Consider the following 22,162-nt stretch of genomic DNA (forward strand, 5'->3'; position numbering starts at 1 on the left):
CCCCACTCTGTCTCTGGTGAATCCTCTCACCCTCCGCATCTCTGGCCTGTACCCCAGTTCTGTACGAATAAATAAATAAATCTTTAAAAAAAAAATCCCTATTAGAGAAAAAGCCAAGAACATATGAATGTTGTTTTTACAACAAAAGAATTTCAAAGACAAAAGGAAGGAAAACCTACATTAAAAACACAGGCCAGGGCCCTCCCTGGTGGCACAGCAGGTTAAAGCACAGCAGTAAGAAGCTAAAGCCACTTAAGCAGGAGTTCAATTCCCGCCAGTCCTGGAGGTGACCCACATGGCGCAGCAGACCCTCCTGACCCACCTGCTGCTCCCCTCAGCAGTGTACTTTATTGATCTGCCTATTCTGCTCCCTGCTCTGTGTGTGTGGTGAATCCTCTCACCATCCCTGCACCTTTGGTCTGTACCCCAGTTCTGTATGCATAAATAAATAAATCTTTAAAAAACAAAAATACACAGGCCAAATTAAACTACAATGTCCAGGACTCTAAATTTGGTGACAGAACTTTAAAAACAGGTATCTCTGAGAGAGAAAGAGTGCATGTAGGCTCCTAGGGTTCTCCTGGAATTCCTATTCATTACAATGGGTATTCACAAATGTATTCAATACTGTAGTAATTTACTAAACTTATGCATCTGTTTTACGTAGTTTCCTTTATTTTTGTTACCTTTAACTAAAAAGTTTAAAAATTAAAAGATCTAAAATTAGACAATAATTTGGAGAAGAAAGGGTAATGATTATCAACATACTGACTTTCACAGCAGGGAGACAACAGATTAAAACCTTCAATTAATAAGTCAAGAAGCTAACACATATTATTTAAAGCATAATTATACAATAGAGAATGACTGTCAATGAGCATGACTTTAAAAAAAAAGTGGTTTCATATGCTAATTAAGAGAGGAGGGTCTGGCTGCAAGTTAGGGTAGAGCTAGAGACTGAAAAAGGTGGATTTGAGAATTAACTAATAAAAAGAATCAAACAGGTTTGGAGTAAACAATATTGAGTTCTAGGTAAGAGTAGAAAGAGACATGAGTCAGTAATTTTTTTAAAAGATTTTATTTATTTATGCATAAAGAACTGGCACATAGGCTAACGGTACAAATGTGGTGAGAGGATTCCCCAGAGACAGAGTGGGGAGCAGAATAGGCCAACTGACAAAATACACTGCAATGAGAGAGATAGGAGAGGTCTGCCAGGCCATGTGGGTCAGCTCCTAGGCCAGGGTCTATCTTGTGCTGAAGCAGCTGTGGCCAGTTTCCCAGTGCTGGGCTTTCACCCATTGTGCAACCAGGGAGAGTCCTGAATCAGTAACTCTGGAGGTATGTTTAATACAGGAGTGAGCAAGCAAATGTGATATGGGTAACAGGAGTCAGGTAAAAGGCATATAGTGTTAGAAGTCAGGATAGTGTGTACTGTGGTCAGGGATGAGCAAAACAAGAGACCCAGTTATAACTGGAAAGGGGTACAGGAGTCTCCAAATCTTAGTTCTGTTCTTTTTCTTGATCTGGGTATTCATTACATGGATGCAAATTTAATTCTATGAAAATTCACTGACATATACACATTATTTCTACACTTCTACCTGCAATAAAGATGCGCACACACACACACAACTGTCTGTAAGAAATGTAAACCCTGGGCCTCCCTGATGGCACAAAGGAGTTAAGTCTCAGCACTATGAATCTCTCTGAAACTACTGCAGCATGAGTTCAATCCCCAGCCAGGGAGCTGACCCACATAGTGCAGCAGACCTCTCCTATTTCACCCGCTGCTCCGCTCAGCAGTGTACTTCAGTAGATTCACCTGTTCTGCTCCCTACTCTGTCTCTGGCGTATCCTCTCACTGTCCCTCCAACTCCCCACACCTCTGGCCCACGCCCTAGCTCTGGTATATATATAAATAAAAATAAATAAATATAAAACAAGAAAAAAGATTATAAATACTACACACAGTAAGCAAAAATTATGAGAGAACATGGACAAACTAAAATAGCTTGACTTGTTAATATACAGTACATGTGTATGTTACCAATGCAACATATGTAAATTTTAAAATATTTCCCCCACCAGGGAACTATGAAGAAGGCAAGAGAGACATGAGTCTCAACACCTATAATGTTTTAATATCCTTAGGCAGTTGATCCTGTTTCAGCTTTGACACTGGATTAGGGGAAGGAGGTGAGAACGCTGCTGACAACCAGAAGATAAACAGTGGGTATGTGGGGTGTGCACTACCCAGAGAACATTCTCATCGGCGGCCTTCCTAGTCCCATTACTGGAATGGCAACTTGATTCGGCAAATACAACGGGAAGAAGCCCAGAACAAAGACCTCATACCATGTACCTCACATTAAAAATGACATCAAAACTGTTATAAAATAAATTAAAAACAAATCTAAAAAAAATGACATCAAAGGTTGAGTAATTTCACATTAAAGAATTGTGTGAAACTTTCAAGGAACAAAAACAGTAGTGGGTACCTCTAGAGAGCACCTTCGCACAGAGGGGAGGTCTGTAATGACTGACTTTTGGGTGACAACGGTATCACTGACCTGACTCGAAAAAAAGCATCTTAGTGCTAGGGCCATGTTTCTAGCTGCTGCAGTCTTGATCTTTTCATTAGATTCAAATCACTTTTGCTAATGGGAACTACAGCTTCCGAACCAGGCACATGGCAAACCTAGTCCCGAAGAACTGGACTCTGAGAACGCTCTGCCAAACTGACCATGTCAGGCCCTGCTCTTCCCTTCTGCAACCTGTGGTCTGCTCCAACGCAGAGAGCAGAACGCCTGCTATAGCTGCTGAAAATCAGCATCACTGACCCATTTCATAAGGGGGAGAGGACATTCATCTCATCACCTGCATCTAAGTCCCTCACAGGCATTTTTTACCCAAAGGTAATAGAGGGATGGGGATGTTATCATTGTGATGCCATGCCCCAAACACACATTTCATCTTTACTTTCTGTAATACAGGCCATTTGGTGGTACTAACTAATTAGGCTTGATCAAGGACTAAGGTGGTCGAGGATAAAGTAAGGAGCTGGAATCACCCACGGGAAGCAGCTATTACACAGCAGGTAAATGTGTTATCCCAAAGCTTGAAAGGCCTCCCTTAATACGTGGGAAAGAGCATGATCTAGGGCCCTCCTTGGAAGCTACCTGCAGCCACTACAGCATGAATTCATATCCCCTGGGCCGGGGAGCTGACCCACATGGCACAGCAGACCTCTCCTGTCTCACCTGATGCTCCCCTCAGTAGTGTACTTCGTCGATCTGCCTGTTCTGCTCTCCATGCTGTCTCTGGTGAATCCTCTTAGCTCTCCCACCCCTGGTCTGTACCCCATGTTTTATATGCATAAATAAATAAATCTTTTTTAAAACGAGAATGATCCACCACTAAAGCCATGTTCTCTGCTGAGAGCAATCTGCCAAGTTTCTAAAGACCAGGTAAAAAAAAGGCTCTTGTGTCAGAAGAAACACACCACCTCCCAGTGAGAGGCTCCTCCATTTCTGTAAAGGTTTCAGGGCAGTGCCCTTCATGTCCTCTCCCATCTCCTCTGGCGAAAAATCTGAAGATGGGAGGCTCTCAGCCTTCCAACATGAGACAGCCTCCTTTTCCTATAAGTAATTAAGTCTATACACAAACTACAAGATTAAAAAATGAGAGATAGCACCAGCTGAAAATAAAACCTACAGAGCCTATTCACAGTGTAAAAGACTTTTTTGGTTTGATTCAGCTGAACCACAAAATTTTGAACTACTATCAGAACACTAGCTATATATCTGATAATAAAAAGAAACTTTCTGACATGTGATAACTCTTTTTTTTAAAGCCCTTATTTTTTGACATACATTCTGAACTATTTAAGGATGAAATGATGTGCCTATGTAGGACAGACTTTTAAATAACTGAGGTGGGGTGGTACAGAAGAGGTTTATCTAAGTATATGAAACAAAACTGGCCATGAGTTAAGTTTTTAAACTGGGAGACGGAAACAGACAACCATACTATTCTTTTCAAGTGTGTGCCTGTGTGTGTGCATATTATACAGGTGTGTGCATCGGGTTTTTACATTTCAAGAAATAAAAGATTTCCTTTTTGAGTCAGACTGTTGTCCTGGAATCATCAGGGCACCTGATCCTTCTCACAGAACTGAGTGAAAAGTGTACCTTTTTTTCTTAGCTGATCCTGTATAATTGAGAATACCACTCTAAACATCCCTATAATAAAAACCAAGCCTAGGCTTAAAGCCAGATGCAGCAGAGGGGAATGCCCCATCCGCTGTCTCAAGTCAGTGCCCTGTCATGTTGGGAAGTGTCCAGAAATCAGACAGCATTTTGTTCTTGGCTCTGAGGCAGGGCTTGCTGCATCTGCTGGTCAGGGTGCAGGCAGCCTGCAGCAAGGTGAGTCCCTGGTGAACAAGCGCTGAGTAAAGGAGTCTGTGGCTGCGCCTCAGCCTGTCTCACTCCCTCCCCTAATCAGGCTCCTCCCTTGCTGAAATCCTTTTTTCCTGCGTCACAAACACAAAATGGAGTTAGCTGGGAGCAAAAACAATCTGTCTAAAATGGCTGAATGCAGCAGGGAGTGCCAGGCAACAAAGCAAAGGGAAAGGGCACCCCCTGCTGTCCAACACAGGGACCCTACTTTGCTTTCTTCACCATTTTTGCATATGTCAAAAGAACCAGTCCTACAGAATCTATGCTAATTTTGCCATGAATCTTGACAACTATGTTGAATTCTTAAATTGAGAGATCAGAAATAGGTAGGAGCAGTGAAAACAATTCTCAGTTGCTAAAGGAGAGAAGAGTCAAGGCACAAAGTGGGCAGCAGAAGAGTCCCAGTTACAGATTTGTTGTGATTAGTAACAGTTTCTAAGGGCCCACAGGACAGAAGAGAGGTTGGTCTTTGTAAAGTATTCCCCAAGTTCAGTCATGAGCTCATGGCCTGTGCAGTCCACAGCTATAGCCGTCACTTCCCCAGGAATTCCTGTTACAGGCTTTTCTCAATGAAGACCATAACAGGAAATTGAGGAGTGGGGGTTGCCTGACATCCTGGAAACCAGTTTTTAAGAATTACAGGTGGGAGTGAGTAAGTGGAGTGGGAGAAGGCTGCTGAGAACACAGGCTTGCTCTCAGGCCCTACACCTTCTGGGTGGAAGATTCAGGCTGAGCTCTAGTGCAACCCCACCTAGTCTTAATTCTCACTTACTCAGGCCCATTCACCACGAGCTCTGCCCAAGATGAGGCCTGGGGCATTTGTCCTTATTTTACAGGGAACACCTCCTTAATCTGATGCTACACTTTCCATGCATAAACCATGCCGCTTGTGACTAAAAGAGAGCACATGAGAACTGTAGAAAAAGCAGAAACATGCTGAAAAAAAAATCTAGGTGTGCAAGTCACCAATGGTTCCCACTACTTAACTGAGGCAGCACAAATGTACAAATTTATCCACTGTCCATGGAGCAGCACTCACACACACATGAACACGGAGTCATTAACAGTAAGTTAATAAAGGAAGTGGATTCTGGTGCCACTATACTTCTCTCTGAAGAGGTACTTTGTGGAGGAGTCCTACAACTCCCAAGCATATCTGAAAGATTAGAATACTGAGTAAGATCCCTCGAAAAGAAAACACTTTTCTGTGAGGGAAATAAGTATGTACAGCAAACGGTAAGCCATGTCTATTATGTTTACATGAGCTCTGATTCTAGAAAGAGGACAGAGCAAGATCCTCTAATATGCTAGTATAAGACTGCCCACATGGAGGATTTCTTTTTTTTTTTTTTAAGATTTATTTATTTATGCACAAGAACTGGGGTACAGGCCAGAGGTGCAGAAGTGGTGAGGGGATTCACCAGAGACAGAGTGGGGAGCAGAACAGGCCGACTGACGAAGTACACTGCTGAGGGGAGCAACAGGCTAGTCAGGAGAGGTCTGCGGTGCCATATTGATCACCTCTAGGACTGGGGATCGAACTTGCACTGAAGCAGCTGCGGCTAGCTTGCAGAGTGCTGTGCTTTAACCTGCTGCACCACCAGGGAGGGCCCCACATGTAGGATTTCTATCTTATGTTGCTCAAAGCCACAATATATAGGAAGAAAAAGTCCAGTACCTCAAAGCTATTGGTAGGTGTCCCGCAGAGAAGGAAGAAACAATAAACAGCATGCTAACTGAACATCTGTTTCTCCTACCCAAAGGCAACCAGACTCTTGACCTCTTGGCCAAACAATAACCATCTGCAAATCCCTCATAACTGTATGGCCATGAATGAACAATATGGCAGAAATGAATAAACCTAAAGGATAAGAACAAAGCCAGACAGAACTCCAAAGTTACAAGAACAAGTGCCTGGAGTCAGGAAGAATGGGAAACACATTAGTCTCAAAGGGTGGCAGAAAAACAGTATTAGAAATCTGGGCACTTGACAAAGCATTCAATCATTCAGACAATATCGTCATTGAGTTTTCTCACTGATGCTTTCCCAGCACACCCAGGATGGTGACTCAAGAAGGTAGTGCCAGTGAAAAGATGAGCTTCAGAGATGTGGCTGGTAGGGACTGGAAGGACAGGAACTGCCCCAAGCAAGTCAGCAAAGTGTTAGGACAGGTTTATGCAAGGGAACAGAGGGCTAGGGGGCAAAAGAACAGGCATCATAATAAGGTACCAGCAGTAGTACCTACTTTTTGAAAAAAGTGAATGAGAATAATTTAAGATCTTAATAAAATCCATACACTGCAAATGGTTAGTACTGTGAAATTCTTTCTTTAATCTGTATGTTTTCTTCTGGCTCATTTTTCCCCTGCAGATTTATCTGTTGAAGAAACTGGGAGACTGGTCATTGGTAAAAGCAAAGCGCCATGACAGTAGCCCCAGCCACCCCCACCCCCAGCAGCAAGCTGCCCAGGGATCTCTGATATGCCCACCTACTTGCCACTCCCTTTCACTAAAGGCTGGGTTCTCAGAACAACAGATCTGAGGACAAATGCTGCTTTGATATTGACTTGCTATATGATCTTTATAAACAAAGGATATATTAATTCTTTACTTCGTATTTCTGTTATAAAAATAGTACCTACTAAGCAGCATTGCTTTAATAATTAGAAATAATTAGTCCTAAAACCTTATTACAGTATCTAATAATGAATAGGTATTCTTAAGACGGACAAGAAGGCAAAATACCTTCAACCTTTTTTAGATGCTCACATCAGTTTTAATCTCTACTCTGTCTCATCAACACCCACCTAAATACTGAATAAACTGCAGATTTATTCTAAGATATTCTCTATAACAAAGGCTCCCAGAAATATCCTCTATTTTGTACTGGGAGAAGTAACAGGGCAAGAGCAAAAACAAAGAGAACAGATGGAATAAACACCCAGCCCCCAGCCTGTCTGCAGATGCAGCTGCTGCTTTTTGTCATACTGCTGTTTTTTCCCCTTCTTTGTTCCTAAGGTGGAAGCCAGGAAAGGGTGGGGAGAGAGGGGGGAGCTAGGGTGGGGAGGAGGGCAGAATCGTCATCACTGTTACTGCAAGTCACCTGATACTCTCCTCCAATCCCTGCCTCTGACCTCACAATCTGGAATCTGAGCCAAAATGGCTCAACTGCGCTCACTCCGTGGCTGAAAAGGAAAATGCAAGCAGAGTAAGGATGCAAGCGCAATAGGAAAAGGGGGACATTCTTCTTGAAAGGTTTTTAGCAGTTTTTCTAGCCAGAGGAAATTCACACACACAGGCAGGAGAGTATTTTCATTTCTAACCTAATACATCTGAAAGAAGAAATCACAATTCACAGAGTAGAGTTGGGACTAGTATAGGATCAAGAAGAAAAGGATGATTCTATTCCATCTGGCAGACATGCGGTGACCAATTCCCTTCTGTTGTATACCTGGGAATTGGATTTCTTCACCCAAGAAAGGTTGAGAAGAAGCTTTTTAAATCACAATTTGATTTTTCAAAGAGAAGCTGGGCTACAGTTGCTGTGGAGAGTGAAGTAAAGGACACCCTTACCTCCTCTGCAGAACAGAGTAACAACACTGTTTGCAGACACTAATTTATTCTGTCTGAGTACCCCTTTAATGGAGAAGCCCCTTTCTCAACCATCCTGAACATCTGTAAATTTTCTTCTTAACCCTTTGTTCTCCCCATTATAAAAATATGACACTCGAAGAAAACTGAAAGAAACCTAGCACCTGGCAAAATCTGTTACAGTATTCTGGTGCATTCCTTTGCAATATTTTACTCTGCTTTTCTCCTGTAAAACACAAACTGCAACAAGAGCTGTATGTAACTGTTTCCTGCTTTTCTCACTTCATATTGTGGATGAACATTCTCCCTTGTGGTCCCAAAGGCAATGGGCCAGAGCTGTAAGGGGTACAGCAATAGGCATTCAGTTCCAGAGCAATCACATTTCTATAACAAAAACTAGAAGGAAGCAGGGAAAAAATGAGGTAGATCACTTTCTTTCCTTTGAAGACCATGCCCATTACAGGGTAGTACCCTTATTCTAGTGATACAAAGCTCTGCTCTTTCTCAAGAACATAATGTTCACGGAGTAGTTAAAGTCTAGACAGTCCTTCTTTAGCAGGACTTTTCTAGCTTCTTGCCTGTACCACAATAGGTGTAAGGCCTGAGTACCAGTTGTTGTTTACAGATAGTTGGTATGGGTAACTAAGGCTTCAGTTGTTAGGTAGCTGTAGATGAGAGTCTGCAGAGAAGACAGGGAGAACAAAAGGACACAGGTGTATGCTAAGATAGTCAGGTCAAATGGGCTTTGCAACTACTGTTTCAAATAAAAGACAGATTACTTCATTACATTATCATTCTACTTTACCCTAGAGTTCATTATAAAAGTAATACATGCATGTTAAATATTTAGAATTTTTTAAAAATGAGATAAGAGATCTGTTTCTAATATGAAACATCTCCAGGATATAGAAGCAAGATATAGAACAGTGTAAGTAGTATGTTACTTGTTGGTAAAGGGGGAGAGAGGTAAAAAAATCTATTTTAGTTTTAAGTTATTATTATAGCTAAATGTTTTCACTTATAACTACATTTAACAAACAACCACCCTGAAAGAATAACCAAGAAACTAATAAAAATGGTTACTTCTAGAGCGTAAAGGAAGAGGAAAAGTATGGGGTAGGGGATTACTAGGGTGGCAATGACAGCTTTTTATATCAGTATCACTTCTAAACTACTCCTTTTTTTCTATATAGAAAAATAATAAAGAAGTAGAAAGAAAGGCCCCAAAGGAAGCATTCTTTGGTAAAGATACCATTCAAACTCCCTAAATATTAGTCTGTCTACGAGCTCATTTTTGGAGAGATTTGTCCCCTATCAGCAGAAAGTAAATTCAACTCCAGTAATTCCCAAAGCATGTAAGGGATCCTCAGAACAGTGCTTTGCTCTGGGGTTTCTGCTATGTGACAAAGGACACAGGATCATGCACCTATTTACCCCGCAGTCCAACTCTGCTGTGACATTTCCCAGAGATCCCACTCTTCCTCCTCCTAAATACTTCTTTACCGCTATCAACTCCAGTCTCCAGAGTGAGACACGCAAACTGGAATAACAGCGACGCCTGCACAGCTGCAACACTCCTTCCTCATGAGGAGGACTTCCCACAGTTTCTGAGAGCCCCAACCTTTGCTCTACAAGCCCGAGACCCACTATCTCCCTGCATTCATCCTCTTCAGCTCGGTAAGTCTTTAAGTGGTTCCCAGATACTTCATTGACTCCAGAAAATTTCAAAACATAGTTTTAAAATGCCTTTAACAAGATTTGGGTGGGAAGAGGGGGAAAATTGTAAAACAAAACAAAAAAGCCCCCGTAGCAGAGACTCCAAAATGTTAGAAATCAATAGAAAATGTCAAATTACTTCCTAATGGATCTTGTATGACCTCCATAAAAGCTAGTAGTATGGGGCCCTCCCTGGTGGCGCAGTGGGTAAACGCAGCACTAAGAAGCTAAAGCCACTTCAGCATGAGTTTGATCCTGGCCCTGGAGGTGACCTCTCCTGACCCGCCCACTGCTCCCCTCAGCAGTGTGCTTTGTCGATCTGCCTGTTCTGCTCTCCACCGTGTCCGGTGAATCCTCTCACCCACCTCTGGCCTGTACCCCAGTTCTGTAAGCATAAATAAGTAATTTTTTTTTTTTTTAGAAAAGCTAGCAGTATGACAAGGAAAAGTACAGAGTGGCACCTAGCCTATGAGAGAATGGGAAGACAGAACAGAAAAATGAAATAAGAAAAACTGAAGCAATGGATCAAGTATAGTGTCTATGTAATAAAATCACACAGGTGTTTGACAAAAATGTACCCTTCTGCTGTCCTTGTCATTTGGATGGACTCTCTGGAGGTAGAGCCCAGGAATTTATACTTTTAACAAGCTCTTCATATAATCCTTCTCACACAAACATCTGTTAAGATTTATCAAAATTGCTGACAAAGACATTTAAGTATAGGAACTGACTGCACCAAATGACAGAAATATAGGCAACAACAAAAGCACATTTGTCAAGCATCTAATAGCTGAAATATGTAGATAATGGCAGAAGGTACCTTAGCTTGAAAATACCAGTTTTCAGACTGTATGTGAGAGTAAAATTGCAGGCATACACTAACGTCCGAGTAGCTATGAAGAAGCTCTAAAACTAGGATTACTTTGGGATAATTACGAGTTACAAATGATGCAAGGGTTAATGGTACTAGCAAATTCTATTAAAGCTAGACCTCATTTTCTCATCCTCAGAGAAATCCTCCTAAAGATATTAATTCTGTAACCTCTCTGGGAACTTACATAATCAGTGGGCAGTTCTATTACTGAACTTGAAATAGCAATTCAATAGACACTGTGAAAGAGATGGGATTAAGAATATGTATACAATGGAGTTATAAATATGTACACGATGAGCTCCCAAGATGATAGAATCCTCTTTCTGGCCTCCCTCGTGGTGCAAGAGGTTAATTCTCAGCACTATGATGCTATCAGCAGCCACGGCATCATAAGTTCAACACCCTGCTAGGGAGCTGACCACATGGTACAGCAGATCTCTCCTGTCTCACCTGCTGCCCTCTCCCCTCCAGGAGTCCATTTCAGTGGATATGCCTGTTCTGCTCCCCACTCTTTCTGGTGAATCCTTTCACCCCTGCATTTGACTCCTGGCCTACATTCCAGTTCTTGTATACATAAATAAATCTTTTTTTAAAACACTCTTTTTTTAAAAAAGATTTATTATATATATATATACAGAACTGGTGTGCAGGCCAGAGGTGCAGGGGCAGTGAGAAGATTCACCAGAGACAGAGCGGGGAGCAGAACAAGCAGATTGACTAAGTACACTGCCAAAGGGAGCAGCAGGCAAGACAGGAGAGGTCTGCCGTGCATGTGGGTCACCTTCAGGGCGGGAGATAGAACTTGCACTAAAGCAGCTGCGGCTGGGGCTAGCTTGCAGTGCTGTATCCTAATCCATTGTGCCACAGGGGAGGGCCAAAAAATCCTCTTTTTATAGCTTCTGAAGGGAAGGTTCTGATTTTATGAAGCTATCAAGACAAAAAGGAAAACAATACACTTTCTAGTCTCTAGGTCCCAAATAACATAAATATTGTTACTATTAGAAATACTAGTTGCAAAAGGACAACATTCTTTTGTAAAAGAGGAAGCTACAGCTCCCTAGCTTAATTTTACTTCTCAGTCCTCCAAATGAATTTCCTGACAGCTAGAGGGCAGCATACCAAGCCTTTTGTGACTGAAAACAAAGCGGCCGCCTCTCTCTAACGTGAATGCGTCACCACCATACGCAGCAATGACACATCTGAAACAGAAGAGATCCATGTGCCATCTGGTGGCGAAAAGGAGAAGAGCACAGTGTAGAAACATCAGATCCCTCCAGTTTAGAGGAATTAAAGTTTATCCTGTAACATTTTCTTTAAATCTCTACTACTTAAGTCTTCCATGAAACTCCCTCAGCAGCCTGCATGCAAAAGGTTTAAAGTTTTGCATTAGTTTAGTTCTACACCACCCCAAACGCTCCTTGTAAGCAAACAGCATCTTTGATACCTGACTCTAGTGCAAAGAATATTCAAGGCAGAATGAAACCAAGACTAGAGAAACAAAACACAGAAATCTGTCGGAATAGTTTGAGATGATCACAGTTAACAGAAAAAATACCTTTGATTATAAAAAAAAAAACAGTAATAATAGAACCAGAGGTTTACAACTAACAGATATTTTAGATTAATCTATCTTGTTTTAAGAGATCAGGTATAGAGAAAACCTAATGCAATCTCTTCACTGCTCAGAATAAAACAAGACATCACTTCTTCCCTATCAGACTTTGCGATCATTTCTTATTTCTGGTAGAAATACAAATCGGTACAATCCCATACTTAGCAATTTGGACCCAGAAATTGTATTAATAATTTAATGTGCAGAAATGAAACTATGTAGGTAAATAAACTATGTAGGCAAATAAAAATTTTCCTGCACTACTATTTGTAATATAAAAAATGGGTGACATTCTCAGTAAGGGATCAACTGTATACGATTCTATTATTACTCTGGTATATTCCAACTATACACTAGAAATAATGAGATAGAGCTAAGCATTATTATAGCAAGAGATACTGAAATATGTTAAGCAAAACATATGGTATATGCCACATGGAATCTAAAGATTACAAGTATGTATGTAAGTATGTATATACCACACATTTCTGAATGTTTACCTTCTAATTTCCATGTCCCTTAATTTTCCAGTAAGGTTTTACTTGAAAATTTTCAATGTTTTCTCACCTGAACTAAAGGGAAAAGGACCTCAGTCAGTTCCTTTATTAGAATAATAGATACATATGAAAGGTATGGTCACTCTAAAAGGGAGAGTAGATTTTAGATTTTCACTGTATTCAATATATTTGTTGATCTTATTCCTTGAAAGGAGATCATGTAAATTCAGGGACTGGCTTTAGAGAGGATGCTGTAACAGAGGAAGAGAGATAAAAGTAAAAGGTGGAACTAAATACTTCCTCTTCTGCTTCAAATTTCTCGGTAAAGTAAAAAGAAAACATCCTCAACTGAGAATAAAGATAAGGGAGTTGCTGGGCTTCCTTGGAGAACAAGGGTGTGAAATAACCACTTAGAAAAATAGGACACTGTATAAACTATCAACATGTAATACCTGATTGCTTGAGAACATTAAGGGTTAAGTAATATTGTAAAAGGAGCAGAGGAGAATCAGGAGAAAGAACAGTTGGGCAGGAGAAAGAGAAAGAGCAAGTGTAGACATTTTATCAGGGAGGCAACTATGTTAACTTGCATCTGTGTATAGAATGAGAGCAATGGAATTAACCAGAACTGAGGATGGTTTAAACCAGAGCCATATTGTCTAGTATAATAAAATGAGAAAAAAATGGAAGAAAAAGGAAATGATTAGAATAATGACTTCTCATGAGATTTTAGCTGAGGAGAGTGAAATCATAAAGAGGGTGAAGGACAGGGAAAAGGTGGTAGGATAAGTGAATTGGAAGTCCCGATGGGCATAGAGATACTTAGGGTAAGGTATTAAAGAGAGCAAGGTGGAGTGACAATGAGAATGCAGAAGGGCTATAGTTACTGTGGTAAGAGGGGAGAAAACAAGTTCACTTGGAAAAGAAGAATTCAAGGACCAACAAGGCCAAAATTTTGGTAGGATCATGACCCTTGTGCATTGAAATTGCTAAGAATTAAGAGAGTAAGAAGTGCAATACTAGAGTACTGAAGGGAGTGTCAGAGCCAAGAACTACACCAGCTGAGAAATAACATGCAATTTGGGATGTTAGCAGATGAAAGCACAAACTGGGAGACACAATCTGATGTCATGAAATTCAAAATTACAGGTCTTTAAAAAAAAGGAAGCTCTGGCTCTCCCTGGTGGCGCAGCGGGTTAAAGCACAGCACAAAGAAGCTTAAGCCACTTCCGCATGAGTTCGATTCCGCCTGCCCCGGAGGTGACCACATGGTGAGGCAGACCTCTCCTGACTGCCCGCTGCTCCCGTCAGCAGTGTACTTCCTCAATCTGCCTGTTCTGCTCCCCACTCTGTCTCTGGTGTATCCTTTCATCGCCCCTGTACCTCTGGCCTGTACCCCCAGTTCTGTATGGATAAATAAATGAATCTTTAAAAAAAAAAAAGAAAGCTCTGAAAGTGGCAGTAAAGAACAAAAAGGATGTCTACCCCATCTCCAGCTCCACTGAGGTGATGTTTATGAGAAGAAAAAAATCACTACAGGAGGAAGGATGATACAGAGGATTATACACACAAAGGGCCACGAATTCCAGAGGACACAGTGAATGAGTTTCAGGAGCTCAGATGAGAAAGGAGGAGAAAGAACAGGAGATACATAAAACCTTACACAAATGCAAGCATGGTACATGAGGATACCCCGGGAGACTGGGGCTTCCTGCAGTGACTTACATAAATCAAAATAACGGCACAGTATTAGATACAGTAGATTCAAGACAAATAGTGAAATAGGGGCAGAAGTGGGGAGTACAGGAGCATATGTGAGAGGTACTCCTTTTTATGATTCTGATGATGGAGAGGTGATAAGCCCTAGGAGATGTACTGCTTATTTATGTGCAGGATTCCTCATATCCCTAGGTAATAGCATAGATCTGTTTTTAAATAATGAGATTACTGATATTGAAGAATTGCCCAGATGCTTTGTGCTAATCATATGACCCTACTCAAAACCCAAGAAACATTAAGACAATAATCCCAACAATTGTTCACTTGAATTGTACCTCTGATCTTAATCTTATATATTTATGAGGAGTGAGGGAACATATAGAACAGATATCTTTCTGTCAAGAGATTCACTGAATATGATGGACTTTGGTGAACTCCTACAAAATCTTTTTTCTGGAGTTTACAGAGGCAGGAGTATAGATTCATCAGACATTTTCTAATAGAGCCACCTCTGTGACTGCCACCTAGTGGACAAAAGAGGATCACAGGAAAAAGGAAAAAGACCCCCCCCTTTTTAAAAAAAAGATTATGTATACAGAGCTGGTGTATAGGCCAGTGGTGCAGGGGCAGTGAGTAGATTAACCAGAGACAGAGTGGGGAGCAGAACAGGCAGATCGACAAAGTACGCTGCTGACGGGAGCAGCAGGCCCTGCAGGAGAGGACTGCAGTAACACGCGGATCACCTCTGGGGCTCGGGATTGAACTCGAACTAAAGCTGCTGTGGCTTGCTTGTAGTGCTGCACTTTAACCTATTATGCCACCGGGGAAGGCCCGCCCCCTGCCCACTCCACCCTCCCACCCCCAAGTCTGAAGAAAGTTAGTTCTGGGAAAGCAGTAGACGAGTAAAGCCATAGTTGTCGGCAACAGCTCGCATCAGCTCTGATTATAGGACAAAAGCCCAAGCTTTTGTATCTCAACCCACACAGTCAAATCCTAAATAGAATATTCTTGCTGCTTATGAAATTCACAGCTTTAGCCAAATTCTTTCTCAATTATTGCCATTAACCACTGTGGAACTGTTCTGATGCTCAGTTCCCAATATGTGTTATACTTTACCAGGGGGAGGGTCTAATGCTACATACTGTCCATTGCATATTTACTAATCTAAGGATGCTTAGCTGCTGAGTGCAAAAGGTTTCTGCAAGGAACGAATTCCTTCCTACAAATATCTTCCTATCACTGTACTTAAGACATCAGTTATCATTTACCATACTGATATCAGTTACCACTTACCATACTATGTTTCAAGAGGTTATCCTTCTCATGGGATATCATTAACAAAAGAGTAAAGAAAGAAAAAGTATGAAAAATTGGTACATATAACCTAAAGCCAGTGATGAAAATGCTTCCTAGAAGATGAAAAAAAATGAACTACTGAAAGAATTTCCAAGAATTCAAGAAGCTTTGTCAACAGAGAGACCATAAAAAAAGACTGTGCTGATGACCAAAAAGAATGAATGAAAATGAAAAAGTGAAAAAGAACTAGGAGTTTTAAGGTACTGCCTATCTAATCTGAATTCAAAATATTTCCTAGGAAGGAATAAATTAACTAAGTAAATTACCAATTTACCCGAAATCAGGGTTCAGAAACAAGAGAAAATCCCTAAGAAAGAAAAATGTGTGGACTAATCCTTACCATAAATGTGAGGGCCGGTTCTCTCTCTTGATTCTCTAAGTAAAAAAAAACAAACAAAAAATAGGTACACATCTTCCTGAACCTTAAAGCAGCAGTGAAGACTCTACCAAGCAGATGTGAAGAGTGAAGCAAATGTTTTCTTTAAATGTCCATTCCTGACAGAGGAGGGTTAGGTATCTACTAGTAGAGTTTAAGGATGATACAGCCATGTTTAACAAACAATAGAGTTGTGGTTAGCAAGCAGGAGAGGAAATAATGCAATATTATGAAAACCGAGTGTCCAAGTAACTTCTTCATCAATGGGCAAAAATAATCTAAGTAGGAATTCCATGTAAAGCATGTCTCATTTCTCTAACTGGATCAGTTTGCTACAACTGAACACACTATAGTCAGAACATGTGTCCTCCACTTCAACTGTAAACTGTAAGGTAATCTCATTGAATTTCCCCAACCCAATGTTCCTTTTTTGTATTCCTAAGACTCACTGCTACTTCAAGGACCTTTGTGGCTGAATGCGTGACTGTGAAAGCCACCACATGCCTTCTTCCAGCTTCTGTCCAGGGCTAAGCTTTCAGAAGCTCTGAGGACAGCTACAAACACTTCCAGGAAGCAGAATGCCAGGTGAAGGACTTGGGAGGCACACAGCCTGGAGCGCGAGCCCTGGCGCTGGCACCTGCTAGACAGCTTTGACAAAGTTATCTCTCCTGTGTCCCTACTTCATATAGAAGATAAAAATATTTACAGGGTGGGCCCTCCCTGGTGGCACAGCAGGTTAAAGCACAGCACTAAGAAGCTAAAGCCACTTCAGCATGAGTTTGATCCCCACCCTGGAGGAGATCCACATGGCACTAGAGACCTCTCCTGACCCGTCCACTGCTCCCCTCAACGGTGTACTTCATTCAGCTGCCTGTTCTGCTCCCCGCTCTGTCTCTGGCGAATCCTTTCTCTGCACTCTAGCCTGTACCCCAATTCTGCACGCATAAATAAACATTTAAAAAAATTTACAGGGTGGTAATTGAGTATTTATCATTTAGTTCTATTACCAATATTGACACTAAGAATGAAAGGCTTACAAACTGAAACCGGTTACTTGCTTGAAGAAAGAATTAAGTATGAAGGTATTCTGAAATGTTACCCTCGGGAGGTTTAAAGCACCAGAAGCAAAGTAAACCTTGGTTTATTGAGATCTGAGTCCTCTGAGTTCTCACCTCTGAAATTTCTAAATCTTTGCATTCCCTATCTGATAAAAACCTAAACGCTAACTAAGAAACCCAAAGTCTTATTTACCAACATGCTCTTCTAGGGGCAATTTGTGAAGAATGAGAGCACTTGGGAAACAGTACTGAGTTTGCCAATCTGAGCACTGAGAGGAAGGATGGAAAGCATATCAAAAAAGGCAAGGAAGTTAGTGACCCCAGGCACAGCGGGGCACTGGATCTGTAGCAGCATTTTCACCTGTGGCTTGCTGCCCATCGTGCAGTGTCAGAGCAACTTTGTCTCTAAGAAAGACACATTAAAACCAGTTCCTGGGCCCTTCTGGTGACCCAACAGGTTAAAGCACTGCACTAAAGTTGTCCACAGCCAATGCACCACGAGTTCGATCCCTGGCCAGCGAGGTGACCCACATGGTGCAGCAGACCTCTCCTGACCCACCTGCTGCTCCCCTCAGCAGTGTGTTTCGGTGAATCTGCCTGTTCTGCTCCCCACTCTGTCTCTGGTGAATCTTCTTGCTTCCTTGCACCTCTGCCCTATATACATAAATAAACAAATCTCTAAAACAAGTTCCAACATTCAAAAACCTCTTATATCACCACAGATTCAGCAGTAAATAAAAGGGAAAAAAAAAGAATATTTCAAAGGAAAAAAATAGACAACATTTAAGTCAGTAAAACAAACAATTTTTTACAGGGAAGGTAACTTATTCCTTGGGGAAAATGACAGCAAACATGTTAATGTAGCATGGTTTACAAGAAGTAGGAAGGTTCTATTACATCTGGAGTGTTGTAGATAACTGTCAGAATTGGGTAAACATTAAGTACTGATTACTATACCTGACAGAAGAAAAATTTCTCTCCCAGGAAATTCTTAAAATGATTTAAGAAAACTGCTCAAGATTTACTAATTTTCAAGAATACCTTCTCTAGGGTTTTGAAATGGAAAATTGGGAAATTAAAGCAGGGTGCCAATTTAACATCTGAAAATACCAATTAAAATTAAAAGATATTTAAAGACTAGCTAGAAATTTCCTTCATTAAAACAGCAGCAATCTACAGGTTTATTATTACTACATAAACATCAATAGTGTCACTAAAGTGACTAATTTATACTTATGCTTTTCAAATAAAGATACAGAGATTTGAAATTAATTTAGAGGGCATTAAATGAAAAAGCATTAAAAAGGTCAGTTACATTGTTGAAAATAAAAGATGAGGTGAGTGCCTACTTGGATATGTAGTATAGAGAATACTACAAAGCAATTCACAGTGGGGCTATAATGCAAGGAAGAAGGCTGTTATTAGAAAAATCTACCATAATCAATAGTAACAAATGTACAGGATTAAAAAGGATGAGAGCAGGGGAGGAAAAGGGTCCAGTCAGCACACATTTGCAGTGACACTGATAATACAGGTGCAGGCTCAAGAAAGTGATTTACATACTGGAGGTCAACTCAGGGATAATTAGGAAACCATTTGACTTTTTTTTTTTTTGGTCAACTAGTCCTTACTGATACACTAGATATAGCAGAGTAATATAAGTGGTCATTATCACAGTATTTTTTAACTAAAAGGGTGGAAGTCATTCCCTGGGCCGATCTTTTAGTTTAAAAGGTGATCGTTCTCTTAGCGGAAAAGGCCACTTTGCCCTGAATACAGGACAAACAGCACAAGTCTGAATGACTACAATCTTACACTCTAGAGAAACACACATGACAGGGGGCTAACAAGGGCATCTAGCTATCTGTTAGGTTCCTTACTAGAACAAAATGCAGTGAGATTCCATCAGAATAACTTATGGGGGGAAGAAAATAACTACTGCTAAATGTTTACTAGGGGGAAAGGCCAATGCTTCAAAGCTGCACTTACTTTTTACACATTTAGAGTATAATGAACCACTAAATAAACAAAACGGCTAGTAGGAAAAGGAAACTAAATTCTTTGTTATAATTATCATTAAATACATGACAAGATCTTTCAAACTGTGTATCACAGGCAAAATAACTGTGCTCCTATTATAAGACAGCACAAAAACCACGAAAATTAGGAAGTGAAGAAAAAGAGGGCAAAACAAGATGAGCTCTTCTAAAATAAAGGGGAAGATATGAAGAAATAGAAGAATTTTTATTAAAAACAAGGATAAGAAGTCAAGACCCCTAGACGTAGTCCTATGACCTTGGGCAAGTCACCTATTTAGTCTACATATGCTACAGAATAGTGATATTGTATTTCCTGCCCATCCCACAAGGTATCCTTGCAAATCAAATAGGGTTAATACATGTTAGTACACTCTGAAAATTACAAAACATAATACTATTATGATAATGGCATTATTGCCACTCAACTTAAAATTACTTGCTTCAGGGCCCTCCCTGGCGGCTCAATTAGTTAAAAAGTGCAGTACTATGAGGCTAGCCACTGCCACTGCAGCACAAGTTCAATCCCCAGCCAGGGAGCTGACCCACATGGCACAGGGGACCTCTCTTGTCTCTCCCGCTGCTCCCCTCAGCAGTGTACTTTGTCACTCTCTCTGTTCTGCTCCCACTCTGCCTCTGGTGAATCCTCTCATTTACCCTATACTTCTGGCCTGTACTCTAATTCTGTAGGCATAAATAAATAAATAAATAAATCTTTTGCTTCCCTGTAAGTTTCTATCATGACTATTGTCCTTTTAGATTATCAGAAGAAGCAAACCAGAAAAAGAGAACTCAATCCCTAATCTAACCTCAGTTTTCTAAAGAGGAATTTCTCCATACCTGCTTCATTTTTTCCTCTAATATTCAAAAGACCCAAAGGATCATCTGTATTCTTACCTTTCGATGCTGCAGGAGCAAAGCACCAGACAGGAGAAAACACCAGATATTGGAAGTAAATGAAAGAAAGAAAAGGAATCACACATAATTAATTATTGTAGGCAGCCAGTTACCTGGTCACCTGACCTCCCTCTGTCCAACCCATCAATTAAGTGCTTAGGTCTGGAGATGGCACTTTCTCAGTGCCAAGTTCATTCAAGAGTATCATCAAAATGGTGCTGAATGAGCTTTATCACCTTAATCAGCATTTCCACAAGTGATACTGACATAAAATACCAAAATACCTACATGCACAAAAAGCAAACAAAAAAGCTCCATAAAAATTAGGTGGGGGGAACCCTACATACCAGTTTTCTTTCTCAAATCCATCCTCAGAATACAAAAATATCTAATTTCCTTCCACATGAGAAAACCCTTCTCTCTTCCACCCTCACCCAGGGAAGAGAACCATATGAGGAAATCCACGTGTATGTGTTCTATGTCTTACACTGGGCCTGTGTATGAAAGAGGAAACTACTCACTCTTGGTCTGAGCAGAGAAGATAAGGGTAAGTTTGGCAAAAAGATCATTGTTCTCAAATCGGTCCTCCTTCACCTTTGTCCAGAAGCAGTCCTGGGAAAGGTCCTCTGCAACAAACTGTGGACATAGGCAGAGTGTTAAGAGTTACTAAACTGAGTTCTGTTATTCCATCCTAGAAAATGCACTAAGGTTAGAGAGATATATTGTATGAAATGAATCAGAATACAATTAGCTAGAGACAGAGGACAGCTGAGCTGTTCATGGGAGGATCAGGAGGTGCTGCTTCCAGCTTAATTGTTTATAGGTAAAATTTTTCAAGAACTAGATTCAATTATGTTAGCTATCCTCCTAACCTCAAATCCTCTACTTTTAGAAACATTAAGGCTTTAATTTACATATCCTCATGTTCTATTACATTTTCCTCCATCAACTAGGCTAAACAGTGCCAAATTATCCATTTTATGAACAAATCCCTAAGCTCCCTTTATGTTAGTTTGGCTTCAGGAAGTAAAAGGCTGTCACAAAACTATAATGGTTTCAAACACAAGTGGGAACAATAATGATGGCCTGTATGACCCATCCATGACTTTTTGAACAGCATAAATGTCATCATTATAAAGTGATTATTATCAACATGAGCTGTCAGAGTATACATGACCTCAGAGAAAAGAAAAGGTAAACACACAACAATTTAAGGATAAATTTAGGTCTTACAGCAGAGAACTGCTCAAAGAACTGTCTGTGGAGATGCCTATAATATATAGAATATGCCCATTAACTACTGAGTAACATAAGCATGAGTGGGACTTGATACATGATACATATGAGACTTATGAAAAGGAAGCCCACTCATGCCAAAATACAAAATAGGAAACTGGGGCCTTCCCCGGTGGCACAACAGGTTAAAGCACAGCACTATGAAGCTAGCCTCAGCCACTGCTGCAGTAGTTCAATCCTTGGCCAGGGAGCTGACCCACATGATATGGCAGACCTCTATCTCACTCACCCACTGCTCCCTTCAGCTGTGTATTTCATCAATCTGCCTCTGCTCCCCACTCTGTCTCTGGTGAATCTTCTCACCACCCCTACACCTCTGGCCTGTACCCCAGTTCTGTACGCATAAGTAAATAAATCTTTAAAAAGCCTGAAAAAATGGACAGAAACACTCACCTTGGACCAGTTTGGCCTCCGGAGCTGCACCTCTGGCTTATAAAGCTTCTTTGGGGCTAGTCCATATGGCAGAACTGGGGCTCCAAATCCAAGAGGCGGAGGGGGAGGCATACCCATTCCAGGTGGAGGTGGAGGAATGCCAGGTCCTCCAAGAAATGGGGGGGGAGGAGGGATTCCAGAGCTACTGGGAAGAAGTATTCCTCCAGGCAGGGGTGGGGGAGGAGGGATAGCAGAACCTCCAGGCAGGGGTGGGGGAGGAGGGATAGCAGAACCTCCAGGCA

At 41.0% G+C, this 22,162-nt stretch overlaps 1 protein-coding gene across 1 annotated transcript in view; it reads right to left on the reverse strand.

The window, feature by feature from the left end:
* DIAPH1 (diaphanous-related formin 1) overlaps positions 1-22,162 on the reverse strand; it is a 93,592-nt gene that overhangs the window by 31,105 nt on the left and 40,325 nt on the right. The window contains exons 17-19 of the mRNA XM_012727778.1: positions 21,882-22,153; positions 20,714-20,828; positions 20,193-20,201 (exon numbers count right to left, since the gene is read on the reverse strand). Coding sequence (XP_012583232.1) covers positions 20,193-20,201; positions 20,714-20,828; positions 21,882-22,153 — 396 coding nt within the window. The remainder of the gene's footprint in view (positions 1-20,192; positions 20,202-20,713; positions 20,829-21,881; positions 22,154-22,162) is intronic.

This window comes from Condylura cristata, unplaced genomic scaffold, assembly GCF_000260355.1.
Source record: "Condylura cristata isolate star-nosed mole 26May11 unplaced genomic scaffold, ConCri1.0 scaffold00021, whole genome shotgun sequence".
Taxonomy (NCBI): domain Eukaryota; kingdom Metazoa; phylum Chordata; class Mammalia; order Eulipotyphla; family Talpidae; genus Condylura; species Condylura cristata.